General features: G+C 36.6%; 1 protein-coding gene across 1 annotated transcript; it reads left to right on the top strand.

Annotated features, from left to right (window-relative positions):
- Positions 1–9583: 9583 nt before the first annotated feature.
- Positions 9584–11685, top strand: LOC109205929 (bifunctional monodehydroascorbate reductase and carbonic anhydrase nectarin-3). Its single transcript, XM_019368699.1, has 7 exons — positions 9584–9723; positions 10033–10247; positions 10339–10442; positions 10552–10657; positions 10801–10968; positions 11063–11116; positions 11374–11685. Exons 1-7 carry the CDS (start codon positions 9639–9641, stop codon positions 11464–11466), a joined length of 825 nt encoding a protein of 274 aa, XP_019224244.1. The 5' UTR covers positions 9584–9638; the 3' UTR covers positions 11467–11685.
- Positions 11686–15106: the final 3421 nt, after the last annotated feature.

Below are 15106 nucleotides of genomic sequence, written 5' to 3'. Positions count from 1 at the left end.
AAAATGAAGGATATCTTTTTTTGTTGAAGGGAAAAGATACTTAATATTAATAGTAATAGAGCAGGCAAGTACTAGGGTACACAACCCATAGAAATGCCATTAGTACATAGTTGAGCCATGCCATATAGGGCATTGTCATTTCCTAGAGATGCTAGAGTGTTGCATGCATACATACTACAAGACCGAACATAGTTACAACCTTCCCGATCCTTACAATACACATCCATTGCAAAGTCAGGCGGCTTAGCAAAATAAAGGGTTATATTATAACTAGGGTACTTTAGAGCTTCCTTGCCCATCTTGTGAGCTACCATGTTTCCTTCACGGAAGTTGTGCTTCATTATGATCTCCCTCTGCTCCATTGCTCTCCCCATTAAGCACCTGCATTCATAAATTAAGTCACTATAAGTAGGATAATCTTCTTCTAAAAAATGAATCACCTATGTGGCATCTGTCTCTAGTTCACATGGGGTGATCTTCTCCTTGATAATTGTTAGAAGTGCCTGCCGAAGAGCTAGTAGTTCTGTATGTATAGGTGATATTATTTGACACTTCTCATAGTAACCCAACATCCACTCTCCTTTGTTGTTGCGTATGATTCCACTGATTCCTCCATGCAGGTACTCATTGTTGAAAGCACCATCAAAGTTAAACTTGTACCATTTCCTTGGTGGCGGGTGCGATTTTACCTTCACCTTTATATGAATATTACTAGTAGTGGACTTGGATGTGAGCAAAGGATATCCTTTCAAATTCGTGCGAAAATAATTGCCTATACTCTTATATTTTGCAATGACAATAAATAAACCTAAAGGTCAGACAATACTCAATGCTGGATTATGTCTATCACAACTTGTTTTCTCACATGGAAAATTTTTACATTGCATTTTTAAGAGGGATATCAATGTCGATACAAGAGTCTTGATTATAACAGACAAGTAAAATGGATGGAAGGAACATATATAGGGAATATCGTCTATAAGGAATATTAGATGAGATACACTTAATTATAATTTTTTTAACCTCAAATTCACAAAATAAGTATGCAAATCTAGTGTATCTAATTACACTTTTATTGTTCATCTTTGTAGGTTCGAATGAATAATTCAATTGATGACGTTCCCCAATGACCACTCACAAAAATTTATTACGTATTCTTTCATGTATACTTACTAAAAACTTTATTTTAATAATTTTAATTTTATTTTACAATACGTGTACTAATTAACGTACTCGATAACGCATGTGCCGAGAAAATAGTTACAGTAAAAAAAAGAGGTTAGAAATAAGGTTAGTCCCTTGCCTACGATTTACAAGAAATTTTCTGAAAGAGTATGCAAAGAAGTTCGAAGGCGAACAAGTGGCAATAATTGTTGGACTAAACGTTCCAATAATATTCTTAATATGGTGTGTTGTCCTCTTTGAGCCGGTCCATATAATTTTTTTCAATATACCTCACACCATTAAAAGTATTCAACTCTATATAAGTAATTTTTTTTTCTACTTTCCATGCGGGACTTTGTTCACACACATCCGATAATCTCCGCTTTAAACTAAGTTCCACATAATCAATCACTATTCATGAGCTAATTTGGAGATCACCAAAGTCCAAAGACTCATGTGTATACCTACCCCGTAGATGGGCAAAGGCACTAAGCAATCTCCCACGGTACACTCTACCATCTTCGTAGTTTTGCGGTCAAACCATTGGCTTTGATATCAGTTGTTGGACTAAAATGACCCAAAAAAACTCTTAATATGATGTGATATTGTCCGTATTGGGCCAAACCCGCACGTTTTTTCCTCAATAAGCCTCACACCATTAAGAGTATCCAACTCCAATAAGTAGCTTCTTTTTCGTTTTTACTTTCTATTTGGGACTTTGTTCCCACACACTCAATACCAATTTTTTACTTCTGCTGTTTGTTTGAAGAAAACAATACAACAGAAAACGTTGGAACTTTCTCCAAAATGACTATTACAAGCTAAAGCAAAATGTAGCTCTTTGTCCTGTAGAATAGGCACAGCTAAAGAAAAGGTTGAATTTTCAAACACACCACGCCAATTTGGACTTGTATAGTTTAGAATCTGTAAGACTGCAATAAGATGTCCATGAAGCAGAAGAACATTTTATAAGCGGACCATGCCATTTTTTATAGTTTCAATTATGATATGTAAATGGATCTAAATGACCTAATAATTATAAATAATATCTTCACGTGATCATGTCCCTATTGGCACTCTCTACTGTTCAAAAGCAGAAAGGTGCCAAGATCGTTCCAAAAAGAAATTTGAGAATGTTGGGTTGCTGGAGAGGTTCGTATAGGTAATAAACAGATGATAGAATTTGTGGTGGTGTTAACACAAGATCTAATAACCATGAAACTTCACTCCATTCACAAATTAAATAACAAGATAATCAGAATTAGGAAACACCAAAAGAATTAGTTCCTAAGTCAGACGTGCATATATAGGATCTATGCTAAAGTTTTTAACATTCCATGCAACATGAACAGAATCTCAACCAGCAAAAAGTCAATTGTGCATGCATGTTATGAGAAATAAAAAGAAATTTTATATCAATAAAAAAGTTGTCGTCATGGACATCAATTAGATAAAATTTAACCAGTAAAAAGTCAAGAGAAGAATTTCAAAAAGGAGTCCTGGGTCTCTCCACATTTGGTCTTTAAGTTTAACACTATCAGTGTTGTTTGATATATTATGTGTTGTTTGATATATTATAGATTTTAGTTACTGTGCGCCGACGTGTAAATAATATTTGCATTATTATGTATTTTAAAGGTGATAGAAGGTAAAATATACTCCTATATAATAAACATTGATTAGTAACCTAAATTAAATGATAATTGATCTTCTATAATAAGTCAAATCACATTAATAGCTAGTGTAAAGATTCTTTACACTGTCGACATACATAATTATTCAAAGAATAACATTTTCATGTACTAAGAATGTAAAAATTATTTGCATAATATTAAAAAGAGAATCACATACATTATATTTAATAAATATTCATTTGTAATCTAAAATAATTGATAAGTAATATGTTATAATAGGTATAATTACAATGATAGGTGTAAAAATTCATTACATCCAAAATCCAAGTAAAATTTTGGCACGAGAAGAGTAGTTAAAAGCAGAGGTGGCAAAAGTGGTCCAAACCCATTTGAACAGCCCAACCCGTCCAGGTTTTAATAGTTGGTTATGGCTACTTTAATGACGTGCTTAGTTTGGGCACAACCCAACTAAATTCACTTATTTTTAGTAGCCCAAATCAGCCCATGCAGCCCAAACTGACCCATAAATAGCAACTCCCTTTAAAGCTTCTAAGGGTCGGTTTGGTATAAAGAAAAATATTTCCCTTCGAAAATATTTTCCTAGAAAATGAGTGACTTTATCACTTATTTTTTCATGTTTGGTTGGTGAATGAAAAACTCTTTCTGAAAAATATTTTCTAGTGTTTGGTTAGAGAGTCGAAAATATTTTTTAGAAAAATAATTCTCTATGCTACTCCTCAACCCTCCTCCACCCAAATCCTCATGTTTCTTGTGCCCCCCCCCCGCCCCCTACCAAATACCCAATATTTTCAGCACTCAATTTTCTTCAATAATTCAATTATTCTTTTAAAAAGTCATACAAACCCAAAGGAACTAATGCGCTGCTTTGCTTTTTCACGAAAGAACAACATTGAAATTTGAACTTGGATCGATAAAGGCTTTTCTCTCTCTAGAATGAGATCTCCTCTCAGCCATTGTTGAACATGACAAGGAAGTCAAAGACTGGGGATTAGCATACGCAAGGGGGTAATCTGAGCAATACGAGCGGAGCAAGAGGAATTCCGCAAACAACTGATGATAAAAATTCTCAAAGTGTCAATGTCCTGCAAGGGATACCACCACTGGATCTCAGTCAATCAACCACCGATGGTGAAGGGTTAGGTATTCGATCGACGAACAACAGAGGCAGTGATGAGAAGCAGATATAGGGGACAGAAATCATGGGCTGACATGGTTGAAGATGATGATCAGACAATGGAATAGGGGAATGCAGTGAAAAACCTTGAGGTAAGCCATAAATCATGGAGCAAAATTGTATCCAATTATAGAGGAATCGGGCCTCACTCCTCACGAAACCTGCAATCTCAATGTGAATATCACTATGGAGGACATAAAAAGGAAATTGAGTTTTGGAAATCGGCAGTAATATATTTTTTGTTGGGATCCAACCCACCACAAGCAGTTATGGCTGGGCATTTCCAAAGAATTTGGGAATCAGTAGGAATTGATAAGATAGCACAAATCAATAGAGGAGTTTTCATGGTTAGATTTCATAGCATTGAAAGAAGAATCAAAGTGATGGAGGATGGAGTCCAGATGTTCGATAGAAAGCCTGTTGTAGTAAAAACATGGAGCCCAGACATGGATATGAAAAAAGAGACAGTTCAGCTAATCCCTGTATGGATTAGGTTCACTGGCTTGGACAATATTAGGGACAAGCTTCTTTAACTAAACTAGCGGGATTAGTGGGTAAACCATTGAAAGTTGATCGAGCAACCACACAGAAGGAGAGACTAACATGCTCGTGTATTAGTTGAGGTCAAACCACATCAAAAATACCCAAACTCCATTATGTTTGAAGATGAACGAGGAAGAATTGTTGAATAGGGGGTTTTCTATGAATGGAAACCTATACTATGTGGGAAATGCAAAAATTTTAGTCATGAAATGAAAGAATGCAGGAAGTTCCTAAAGGAAGAAAGGAAAAGCAAGTAAGTCAGCAAGGAAGCCAAGACACAAATGAAACAGTGATGCAAAAACAAGGGAAAAACAGATTGAAGCTCCACAGAGGGAGGATGGCAGGGCCAAAGACAACGAGTAGGCATACAAAGAAACAATGGAAATACAGGACAAGGGGATAACCAGGAAAAGGCAACAACCTCTGGTGTCATGCGTGAGAGATACCAGGTCAGCAAGCCAGGGCTTGGGAAAGCAGGGGAAGTAGTACAGAAGGGTACCACTATTAGAACGGTGAACTCCTTTGCAACCTTCGGAGATCACAAACAAGAAGATGATGTTACAAAGAGGGGAACTATGGCAGGGGATATGAGTCAAATAGGAAAAAGAGATAAGATGACTCAAGGAAAAGGGAAGGGTGGGGACAACTCCATCCTAAATGGATTGAATTGGATTTTGGAATGCCAGGGGATTGAATAAACCACATAAGAAGAAGGAAATGAATATACTTATAAACAACCAAAAAGTTGGTTTATCTGTCTCCTGGAAACTAATATTAGGAGGGGCAAAGCACAGCAGGCTGCTCTTAATCTTTGCAATAGATGGTCATTTACTACAAACCTGGCACAACACCCAGGTGGAAGAATATGGATTGTTTGGAAACCGTTGGTTTATGATGTTAATATAGCAAAATGTTACTAAACAACTAGTATGCTGCATAGTTCAGCATAGAGGAACAAGGAGGCAATTTAACATCACAATGATATGTGGATTCAATGATTAGAGTATGAGAAGACAGCTTTGGTTAGAATCAAGGGCATACATTAATTGGCGAAATGTCCATGGGCACTAAAGGGAGACTTCAATTGTATTTTAAATAGAGAGGACATATTGGGGAACCCAGTTACCATGGCAGAGATCAAGGAATTCAGAAAGTGTGTGGAGGAATGCTCTATGCAAGATCGGAGATCCTTAAGGGCATACTATACATGGAGTAATGAACAAACAGGTGACAGTAGAGTCATGAGTAGAATTGATAGAATACTAGTCAACTATGATTGGTTGGCAAGGCAGCCTACCTCTGAGGTTCACTATATAAGCCTAGGGCTATATGATCATTCCCCTGGTATTATTAGCTGGGAGGGTGGAGTCCAAAAGGGCAGCAAAAGATTCAAATACTTCAACATGTAAAGTATGGCTACTGACTTCAAAGCAAGTATAAAGGAAGGGTGGAAGACTAGTAAATAGGGCACACATATGTATCGGTTAATGGGGAAAATGCATAAGATCAAGAGTAGTCTCCGAGGAATCAATAAAGACAAATTCAGTAATGTTGAAAAAAGAGCAGGTGAAGCATTAGAATTACTCCAGAATTGTCAGAATAGAATTCAGAACGATGCTCATAATGAAGCACTTATTAATATAGAGCTAAGATTAATTGAGGAATGCAGTAAATGGAAGAAAGCCAGGGACCTTTTCTTGCAACAAAGGGTTAAGGTTCAATGGCTCACACTACGGGATCAAAATACAAAGTTCTATCATGGAATGCTGAAAACTAGGAGGAATAGCAATAGAATATTTCATATCAAGAATATGCATGGGGAGGATATAAGTGACCCGATGAAGATACCTGAAGCATTCATAGAGTTTTATAGTGACCTACTAGGCAGGAACCAGGAAGATATGGCTCATGTAAATGGCTACTTGGTTAAGCAAGGTCCTACAGTTAATGAGGAGCAAAGGAATGGGTTAGAGGCAGAATTCACAGCTGCAGAAGTGAAGCAAGCATTGTGGGCTATCTCAGGGAACAAGGCCCTAGGCCCAAATGGGTTTGTAGCTAATTCTGCAAGGATAGCTGGGACATTGTGGGTAATAATGTGATAAATGGGGTTATGGAATTCTTTAGAACATGCAGACTGCTCAAAATAATAAACAACATAATGATAACACTAGTTCCCAAGAGTACACATGCTGATTTAGTGGGTGACTATAGGCCAATTACTTGTTGCAATACAATTTACAAAGTAATATCGAAGATGTTATGCAATATATTAAAGAAGGTTCTTCCTGAGATAATTTCTGACAACCAAAGTGCTTTTATTGCTGGTAGAAGTGTTGTACGCAATATTTTATTCTGTCAAGACCTGGTGAGATTATACAAAAGGAAGAATACAACTAGGAGTTGCTTAGTAAAAGTTGGTCTTCGTAAGGCATATGCCACTGTGGAGTAGGGATTTGTTGAAGAGATGTTGCGTGACCTTAATTTCCCTCAAAGGTTCATTAGGTGGATTATGGCTTATATCACATCCACTTAGTACACTATAGCTATGAATGGAGGGGTATTTGGTAGCATTAAAGGCAGGCATGGCCTTAGACAGTGAGATCCATTATGCCCTCTACTATTTTTGATTTGTATGGAATATCTATCTAGAATTACGAAGTGGATAACTAATCAAAAAGGATTCCAATATCACACAAAATGTAGAGGGATAATGCCGAGCCATCTGTGTTTTGCAGATGATGTTAAGTTCTTTGCAAAGGTGAATGGAAGTCAGTGAAACTGATCCTCAGTCAAAACATTCTCACAAGCATCTGGATTGAACACAAATGCAGCCAAGTCGAATATCTACCGTGCAAATATGGGGACACAGTGCCTCCAGCATATATGTGAGCTAACAGGGTATCAGCAAGGAACACTGCCTTTTAGATATCTTGGTGTGCCAATCTCTTCTAAGAAGCTATCAGCCACAGACTGTTGAATGCTAGTGGAGAAACTAGCAATAAAAACAAGAACATGGGGTACTAAATACCTATCCTATGCTAGTAGGGTGTTACTGGTGAATGCTGTTCTAATGCAAGTACATACCTATTATGCTTCTATATTCATTCTCCCTAAGAAGGTGCTGAGAAATATAACAGCTATATGTAGGAGTTTTTTCTGGGAGGGAAAAGGGAACTCTACCAAAATGTCATTAGTGGCCTGAGACATGGTGTGTCGACAAAGGAGGCAAGGAGGATTAAGGATAACTCTATATCATATGGAATAAAGCAGCAATGGTTAAGTACGTTTGGAACATAGCCAACAAGGAAGATAATTTGTGGGTTAAATATGTCAATCATCTGTATATAAAGGATCAACCATGATGGCAATATATATCCCCCCCCCCCCCCCCCCCCCCCACATATAGCTGCTGGTACTGGAAGAAAATATGCTCCATCAGAGACAAGTTTGCTGGAGGTTTTATGAATAATGGATAGCTGAAACATGATGGAAAATACTCATTGAGGAGTGGATACCAATCGAGCAAGGAAAATGCAGAAGAAACATCATGCTATCGAGGAGTATGGTGTAGGATGAATGTGCTTAAGCATTGATTCATTAGTTGGCTTGCCTTGCACAAAAAGCTACTTACGAAGGATAGATTGTTAAGGCTGAAGATAAGCAAAGACAACTGGTGCCTGATTTATGGAAGCCAACCAGACACAATAGAACATTTGTTTTATGATTGCAAATTCTTTGCGGCATGCCTACAACTGCTATTAAAATAGGTGCAGAGAGGTATAACAAAAAATGATCCCATGGAGATATAGCGTAGATCAATAAGATGGATCAAAGGGAAGAAGCGCAGGGTGCTTATTAAAGCAATTATAGCAGCGTTGATATACAGAATATGGTGGGCAAGGAATGAAGCTCTATGGAACCATCGAGTCCCTACACCTGGTGTAGTCAGTGCACAAGTCCGATAAGAATGCAAGATTAGAGTAGTATATTTTTTAAACAGGAAATGTAGCAGGAATGAGAGGGAGTGGATAGATCAATTGTATAGGAAGCAATGGCAACAATAGAGTAGAAAGACAGAGTAAGGAAAAGAGAAGTGAGTAAAGACAGGATAAACATTTAGGGATACTGGCATGCCTGGCTAGGATTCTTGTACAGTTTTTTATTGGGTACTGGTGATAAATAAAGCTTTACGTTTCACCAAAAAAAAAAAGGAATTTGAACTTCATAACTGAAAATAAAATATTCTTTTTTTTGTTGAAACAAAACAAAAGTACTCTTTCTACAACATGAAAAGAAAGTGTTCATTTTATTGAAGTGAAAGAAAATACTATTTCAACAACATGAAATGAAATTACTCTTTTTGTTGAAATAAAAGAAAATATTTTTTCTACAACATGAAAAGGAAGTACTCATTTTGTGAACAGAAAATAAATTCTTTACATCATGAAAAGAAAGTACTTATTTTGTTGAGATGAAAGAAAATACTTTTCTTCATCGTAAAAAGAAAATATTCATTTTGTTGAAACGAAAAAAAAATACTCCATCTACAACATGAAAAGAAAGTACTCTAAATAATATTTCTATTTAGGGTGGGGGTGGGGTTGGGGCGGTGGGAGGTGGGTTGGAGGTCGTTCGGGCTGGGTGGAAAGTTCTAATTTTGTTATTTTTTATTATTCTGATCTTTGTTAGTATTACAAGATAAATTAAAGAACTATCAAATAAAGTTATAAATCTACATTGAGGAAAGAAATCATTAGGCATGAATTAGTAGTTATTTCAAAACATAAGAAAGTTGAGGATATTACAATAATTTGGGCCAATTTGGGCGGGTTGGGTTACAACCTATTGTTTAGCTAATCTTGACCCAGCTCATCTTAACCCAAGTGAACTTTGGAAAGGGTTGGGCAATGACCCATTTAATTAATCAGCCCGTGTTGACTAGCCCAAATACAGTCCAAGCAACTCATTTGCCACCCCTTGTCAAAATCAGCTTCTTTTTTGTCAGCTTCACATTACCTTACTCTCCCTATAAATTGATCGAGGAGTTCTCAGAGTTTGCTCACCTAATTAACTTACAAAACATTTCAATAGTTGAAGATACAATGAGGATGGCAGCAATAGCCAAAATGTTGTTCATTTCGTTTCTTTTCCTTTCAAGTGTATTTCTTGCAAGATCTGGAGAAGTTGGTATGTTAAGATCATTAGAAATAGCATCTCCTGTGTCTTTCCTAATCTTCTTTTTTTTTTAGTTTAGCGCATGCCTGGCCTTTTATTTTGGAATTAACTTATACAAATTGAGAGTGTAATAATTTTTGCACTATAAATATACTTAACCAGTTAACCTATCTTATGTTATTAGGCTACTTATGCACACTTTTTATAAACAGTTACTTGTAGTTATTATTTTTTAGATCGATGACCACTCAGCTAGTGCAAAAATTATTTATTGTGTTAGTGTACAGAGTTAAAACTTTCTTTATGTTTGGGCAATTGTAGATGATGAGAGGGAATTTAGTTACGATGAAAAAAGGGAGAATGGACCAGCTAATTGGAGCAATATTCGTCCAGATTGGAAAGACTGTAGTGGCAAATTGCAGTCTCCTATTGATCTTTTGGACTTAAGGGCTGAAGTAGTTTCAAACTTGGGAATACTTCAAAAGGACTACAAACCATCGAATGCCACCCTCTTGAACAGAGGCCATGATATAATGGTAAGAAGAAAAAAGACTACTAATGATTGGATATTGTGAAGACTACACTGCTCATGATATGTATTAAACCATTTTATAATTACAAATGCAGTTGAGATTGGCTGATGGAGGATACTTGAAGATAAATGAAACTCAATATCAACTCAAACAATTGCATTGGCACACACCTTCTGAACACACTGTTAATGGAGAAAGGTACTTTCTTGCAGGCCCTAATTGCTTATTCATATATTCTAAGTTTTTTTTTTAAAAAAAAAAAAAAATCTTATTTGCATGACGAGTTCATTTATATTAACAAATGCAGGTTTAATTTGGAAGCTCATTTGGTACATGAAAGCAATAATGGACAGTTTGCTGTTATTGGAATCCTCTACGAGATCGGATTATTGCCTGATCCCTTCTTATCTATGGTGAACAAGAATTATATTTTATGTAACACATATATCCAAGGATAATATTTTACTAATTTAATATATAAAATAATTTAATTTGTTGTAGAAGGTCACTTGCCTTATGTTTCATATTCTTAATATTGCTTTACTTCTGATTACAGATAGAGAATGAATTGAAAGTTCCTGCTGATAAAAATGGTAAAGAGAGAGCCATTGGAACTATTGATCCAAATCAAATAAAATTGGATGGCAAAAATTATTTCAGGTATATTGGCTCTCTTACAACACCTCCTTGCACCGAAGGTGTTGTCTGGACAATTGATAGAAAGGTAATCAAGTGTTGCCCTTCTCCTTATTAAATTGAATGTAACTACATATATTTTAAAAATAATACTATATAATTTTACTTTTTCAATTTCCCAGGTAAAAACTGTAACCAGAAGACAAATAAATCTACTCCATGAAGCTGTTCAAGACGTGAGTAATTGCTACCCTAAAACATTTACCAAAAATATTTTGTTTTCTAATTATATTATCGATCACTTATACTCTTATTTAAAAAAAATTCATGAAAGACTTAATTGTCTGATCCAAAAACTCTATATAGTTTTAATTTTAATTTCAATTTGTATTTTTAAAGGGTGGTTCTTCAGCTAAAAAACTCAAGAATCTACTTGTATATATAAAAATTCAAAGGCAGTGTGATATTAACTTTCTTCTTTGTTTTCTCACAGGGATTTGAAACCAACGCTAGACCAACTCAACCAGAAAACAAACGTTCTATCAACTCAACATACCATTCCTTTGGTATTGAAAAGCAACAGTGAAATGATTCTCTATATCTAGTTGTTATCGACGTTATTGTCTATTGTACTAGTACAACATGATATACTTAAAATTTCATTTAGAAAATAAGGATAAAATAAATGTCGACGAAATAGCTGGTTTAACATGTATTTCGTGCTCCTGCAGACGTTTCTTGTTTGTGGGCATATGATAAATAAAGAAGTGTAAAGTTTACCTAAATCGGTCGTATGTGTTTTTTATGAGTCAGTTGTTGGATAGTAGAATTAAGATAATACGTATATCATTTGAAAGAAAAAACTCCAACAGGGAATCGCAAGTTCCACAAATTTTTAGCAAGTAAATTTTTAGAATGTCTAAGGTTTGGTAATTGATATGATCAGCAACTTCACTAAAGTAATCGTTCAAACAACAAATTGTCAATCTATTAGATGGTTATACAATTCCATATATTATCGATCACATGTATAAGTAGTTCGTTCATGAATGGCATGACCCCTTGAAATCCAATAAAATAGGTGAAATGCATAAACGGACCATTTACGTTGTCCTAACGACAAGTTAGACAATTCAACTGAGCCATTTTCAGCTAGAAACTTTAGCCATTCACAAAAGACGATCAACTAACATCCGGCCCTGTCAACCCCCATCGCGTGAAATACATCTGTTGAACAATGAGCGTGTGAAAGTAAAGTTCAAGTTATTGTTGAAATATTCCAGCTAGGATCCAGCTCATCTTAAGTTAGTTAAGCTATTAGAGGTGTATGTGTAATAGTTAGGTAGTTGGTTAGCTAGTTAGTTACGGCTATAAAAACAATGTACATGTAGCAGTTAGAGTACAATTCCTTTTCCACAAATACAGAGCATTTTTGCATCTTCTATGATTTGATCCTCTTCTTTATCTTCTCTCAAGATGCAAACTACATTTTCATGTAAGTTATCGTGGTATCAGAGCCTACGATACCGATTGCTGGCACTCGGTAGCTCTGCTGTCTTCATTAGCTTCTCTGATTCACTCAACTAAGTAGGTAAATTCTCGTGATGGAACTCAATTGAAGCTAGGGCTTGGGTTATCTGTTGTTTCTCTCCTTATCTAGCTAGAAATGGCGATTGAAGATGAAATAAATGGTACTACTCTTGCTAATGCTGTTGAAACCTCAAATCTAGTGAATGCTACAACTGGAGGAAGTTTCTTCCCCACAATCGACCACAATCACCCCTTATACCTGCAACCAATCGACACACCATGTAGTTCTCTGATCTCTCTTCATTTAACTGGATCTGAAAACTATGAATTGTGGAGTCGTGCTACGCAAATTGGACTGCTAGCGAAAAGCAAGCTAGGGTTTGTAGATGGTCAATATCCTAAGTCTAGATTTGCACCATAATTACATGATCTATGGGAAAAGGTGTATGATATTGTCCTTTCATGGATTATGAATGCGGCTAGACCTGGTTTACTGAGTAGTGTGTTGTATGCATCGAGTGCATATAAGATCTGGGAGTATTTGAGATAGAGGTTTGATAAGGTGAATGGCTCGAGGGTGCAGTTTCTTCACAAGGAAATCCACTCACTAATAGCCTGTTTGGCCAAGCTTCTTTTTGGCCAAAAGTACTTTTTTTTGCCAAAAGCACTTTTGGCCAAAAATTGAGGTGTTTGGCCAAGCTTTTGGAAGGAAAAAAAGTGCTTTTGAGGAGAAGCAGAAGCAGTTTTGGAGAAGCAGAAAAAAATAGATTCTCTTCAAAAGCACTTTTTTGAGAAGCACTTTTGAGAAAAATACACTTAGAAGCAGTTTTTTACAACTTGGCCAAACACTAATTGCTGCTCAGAAGTGCTTTTCAAACTAATTAGCCAAACACAAACTGCTTCTCACCAAAAGTACTTTTGAGAAAAGCACTTTTGAAAAAAATCTCTTGTCAAAATAAGCTGATTTTTGCAGCTTGGCCAAACGGGCTATAAGTCAGGAAACTATGGCAGTTGCTGATTATTTCTCTAAACTTAGAGACTTATGGGATGAGCTTGATGAAAATATGCCATGTCCAGGGTGTCCATGTCCAGAATCTAAGAAGTATTTAGAGCACTTTGAATATCAAAGGCTCCTTCAGTTCTTAACTAGATTGAATGAAACCTGCACTCAGCCAGAAATCAGATCATGATGATACATCCAACTCCTTTCTTGAACAAGGGATACTCCTGGATTATTGATCAAGAGATCCAAAGGAGCTTTGCCAACCTTACTCAAATTTTTCAAACCTCTGAGCATTTGGAAGGAGCTGCTTTGTACAGTAACAAGGGAGCAGGCTACACTGGAGGTAATCTCAAGTCTAAGAAATTATAACGATCTGACCGGTCGTTTTGAGCATTAGCACTTTGCTCGGTAGTTTACAGGCATGAGTAGCTCTGTATGATGTATTATAACTTATGTGAATCGTTATTTTTGGTTTTTAGGTTATTCGGAATCGATTTGGAAGAATGAATTTCATGCCTTAAGCTTTAAGTTGGAAGGTTTTACCAAGTTTGACTTTTTGGCATTTGTCCTGAGATTGGAGTTTTGATGGTTCTGGTAGTTCCGGATGGTGATTTTGGACTCGGGCATATGCTCGAGTTTGCATTCAGATATTTATAGAAGGTTTCGACACAAATTTGCGAAAGCGGGAAATTTGAAGGTTTGGAAAGTTCGTAAGTTTGACCAGAAGTTGACTTTGATGATATTGGATTCGGATTGTGGTTTCGGGTATTTGAATAGCTTAGTTATGTCATTTGGGACTTGTGTGTAAAATTTGGGTTCATTCTGGATTGATTTTATATGTTTCGGCTTGTGTTTTGGAGGTTGAAAAGTTTAAAGTTCATCAAGTTTGATTTGCGATGAAATTCATCGTTTCGATGTTGTTATATGCGATTTGAGGCCTCGATAGGTCCGTGTTATATTATGGGACATGCTAGTATACTTGGACGGGGTCTCGAACGGCTCGGGCATGTTTTAAATTTATTTCAGATCATTTTTTTTCATGTTTTCGTTGCTGGTTGTTGTTGGTTTTTGGTGCCCCGATACGCGATCGCGAAGATGGGTACGCGATCGCGTAGAGGAAGTTTGGAGCTGGGGCATTTTCTTCATCGTGGTCGCGATTGGGTGGCCTCGTTTGTGTAGGGTCATGTGGGTTACTTCCCGCGTTCGTGTATGAGGAACTGCAGTCACGAAGGATTGAGATTTGGTAGCAGGGAGCTGGAGAATTCGTCAACGCGATTGTGAATTGTGAGTCGCGTTCGCGTAGCTTTGGCATCAGTGGTCATCGCGTTCGCGCGGGGTGTATCGCGAAGGCTTGGGAGCAGATTATTTTTGTTCATCGCGAACACGATGGATTTTCCGCGTTCGCGTTAGAGGAATGCCTGGGCAGAATTATAAAGTACTTTATTTCGGGGGTTTCGGCCATTTTCGCATTTTTAGAGTTATGGAGCTCGCATTGAGGTGATTCTTGAAACAATATTCACCATATGAATTTGGGTAAGTGTTCTCTACTCATTTTTGATTTTATATCAGGAATCTAAAGTTGTTTTTGGAATTTGATTGAGGGTTCCTAAAGAGAAAATTTGGGGGTTTTAGACTAAAGTTTCGTAGAGTAAGTTTTTGAGTTTTGAACATCGATTCGGAGTCGGATTTGAGT

Source organism: Nicotiana attenuata, unplaced genomic scaffold (assembly GCF_001879085.1).
Source record: "Nicotiana attenuata strain UT unplaced genomic scaffold, NIATTr2, whole genome shotgun sequence".
Classification (NCBI taxonomy): Eukaryota; Viridiplantae; Streptophyta; class Magnoliopsida; order Solanales; family Solanaceae; genus Nicotiana; species Nicotiana attenuata.
Note: the sequence above shows the minus strand (reverse complement) of the source record. Positions and strands in the feature narration are given on the sequence as shown.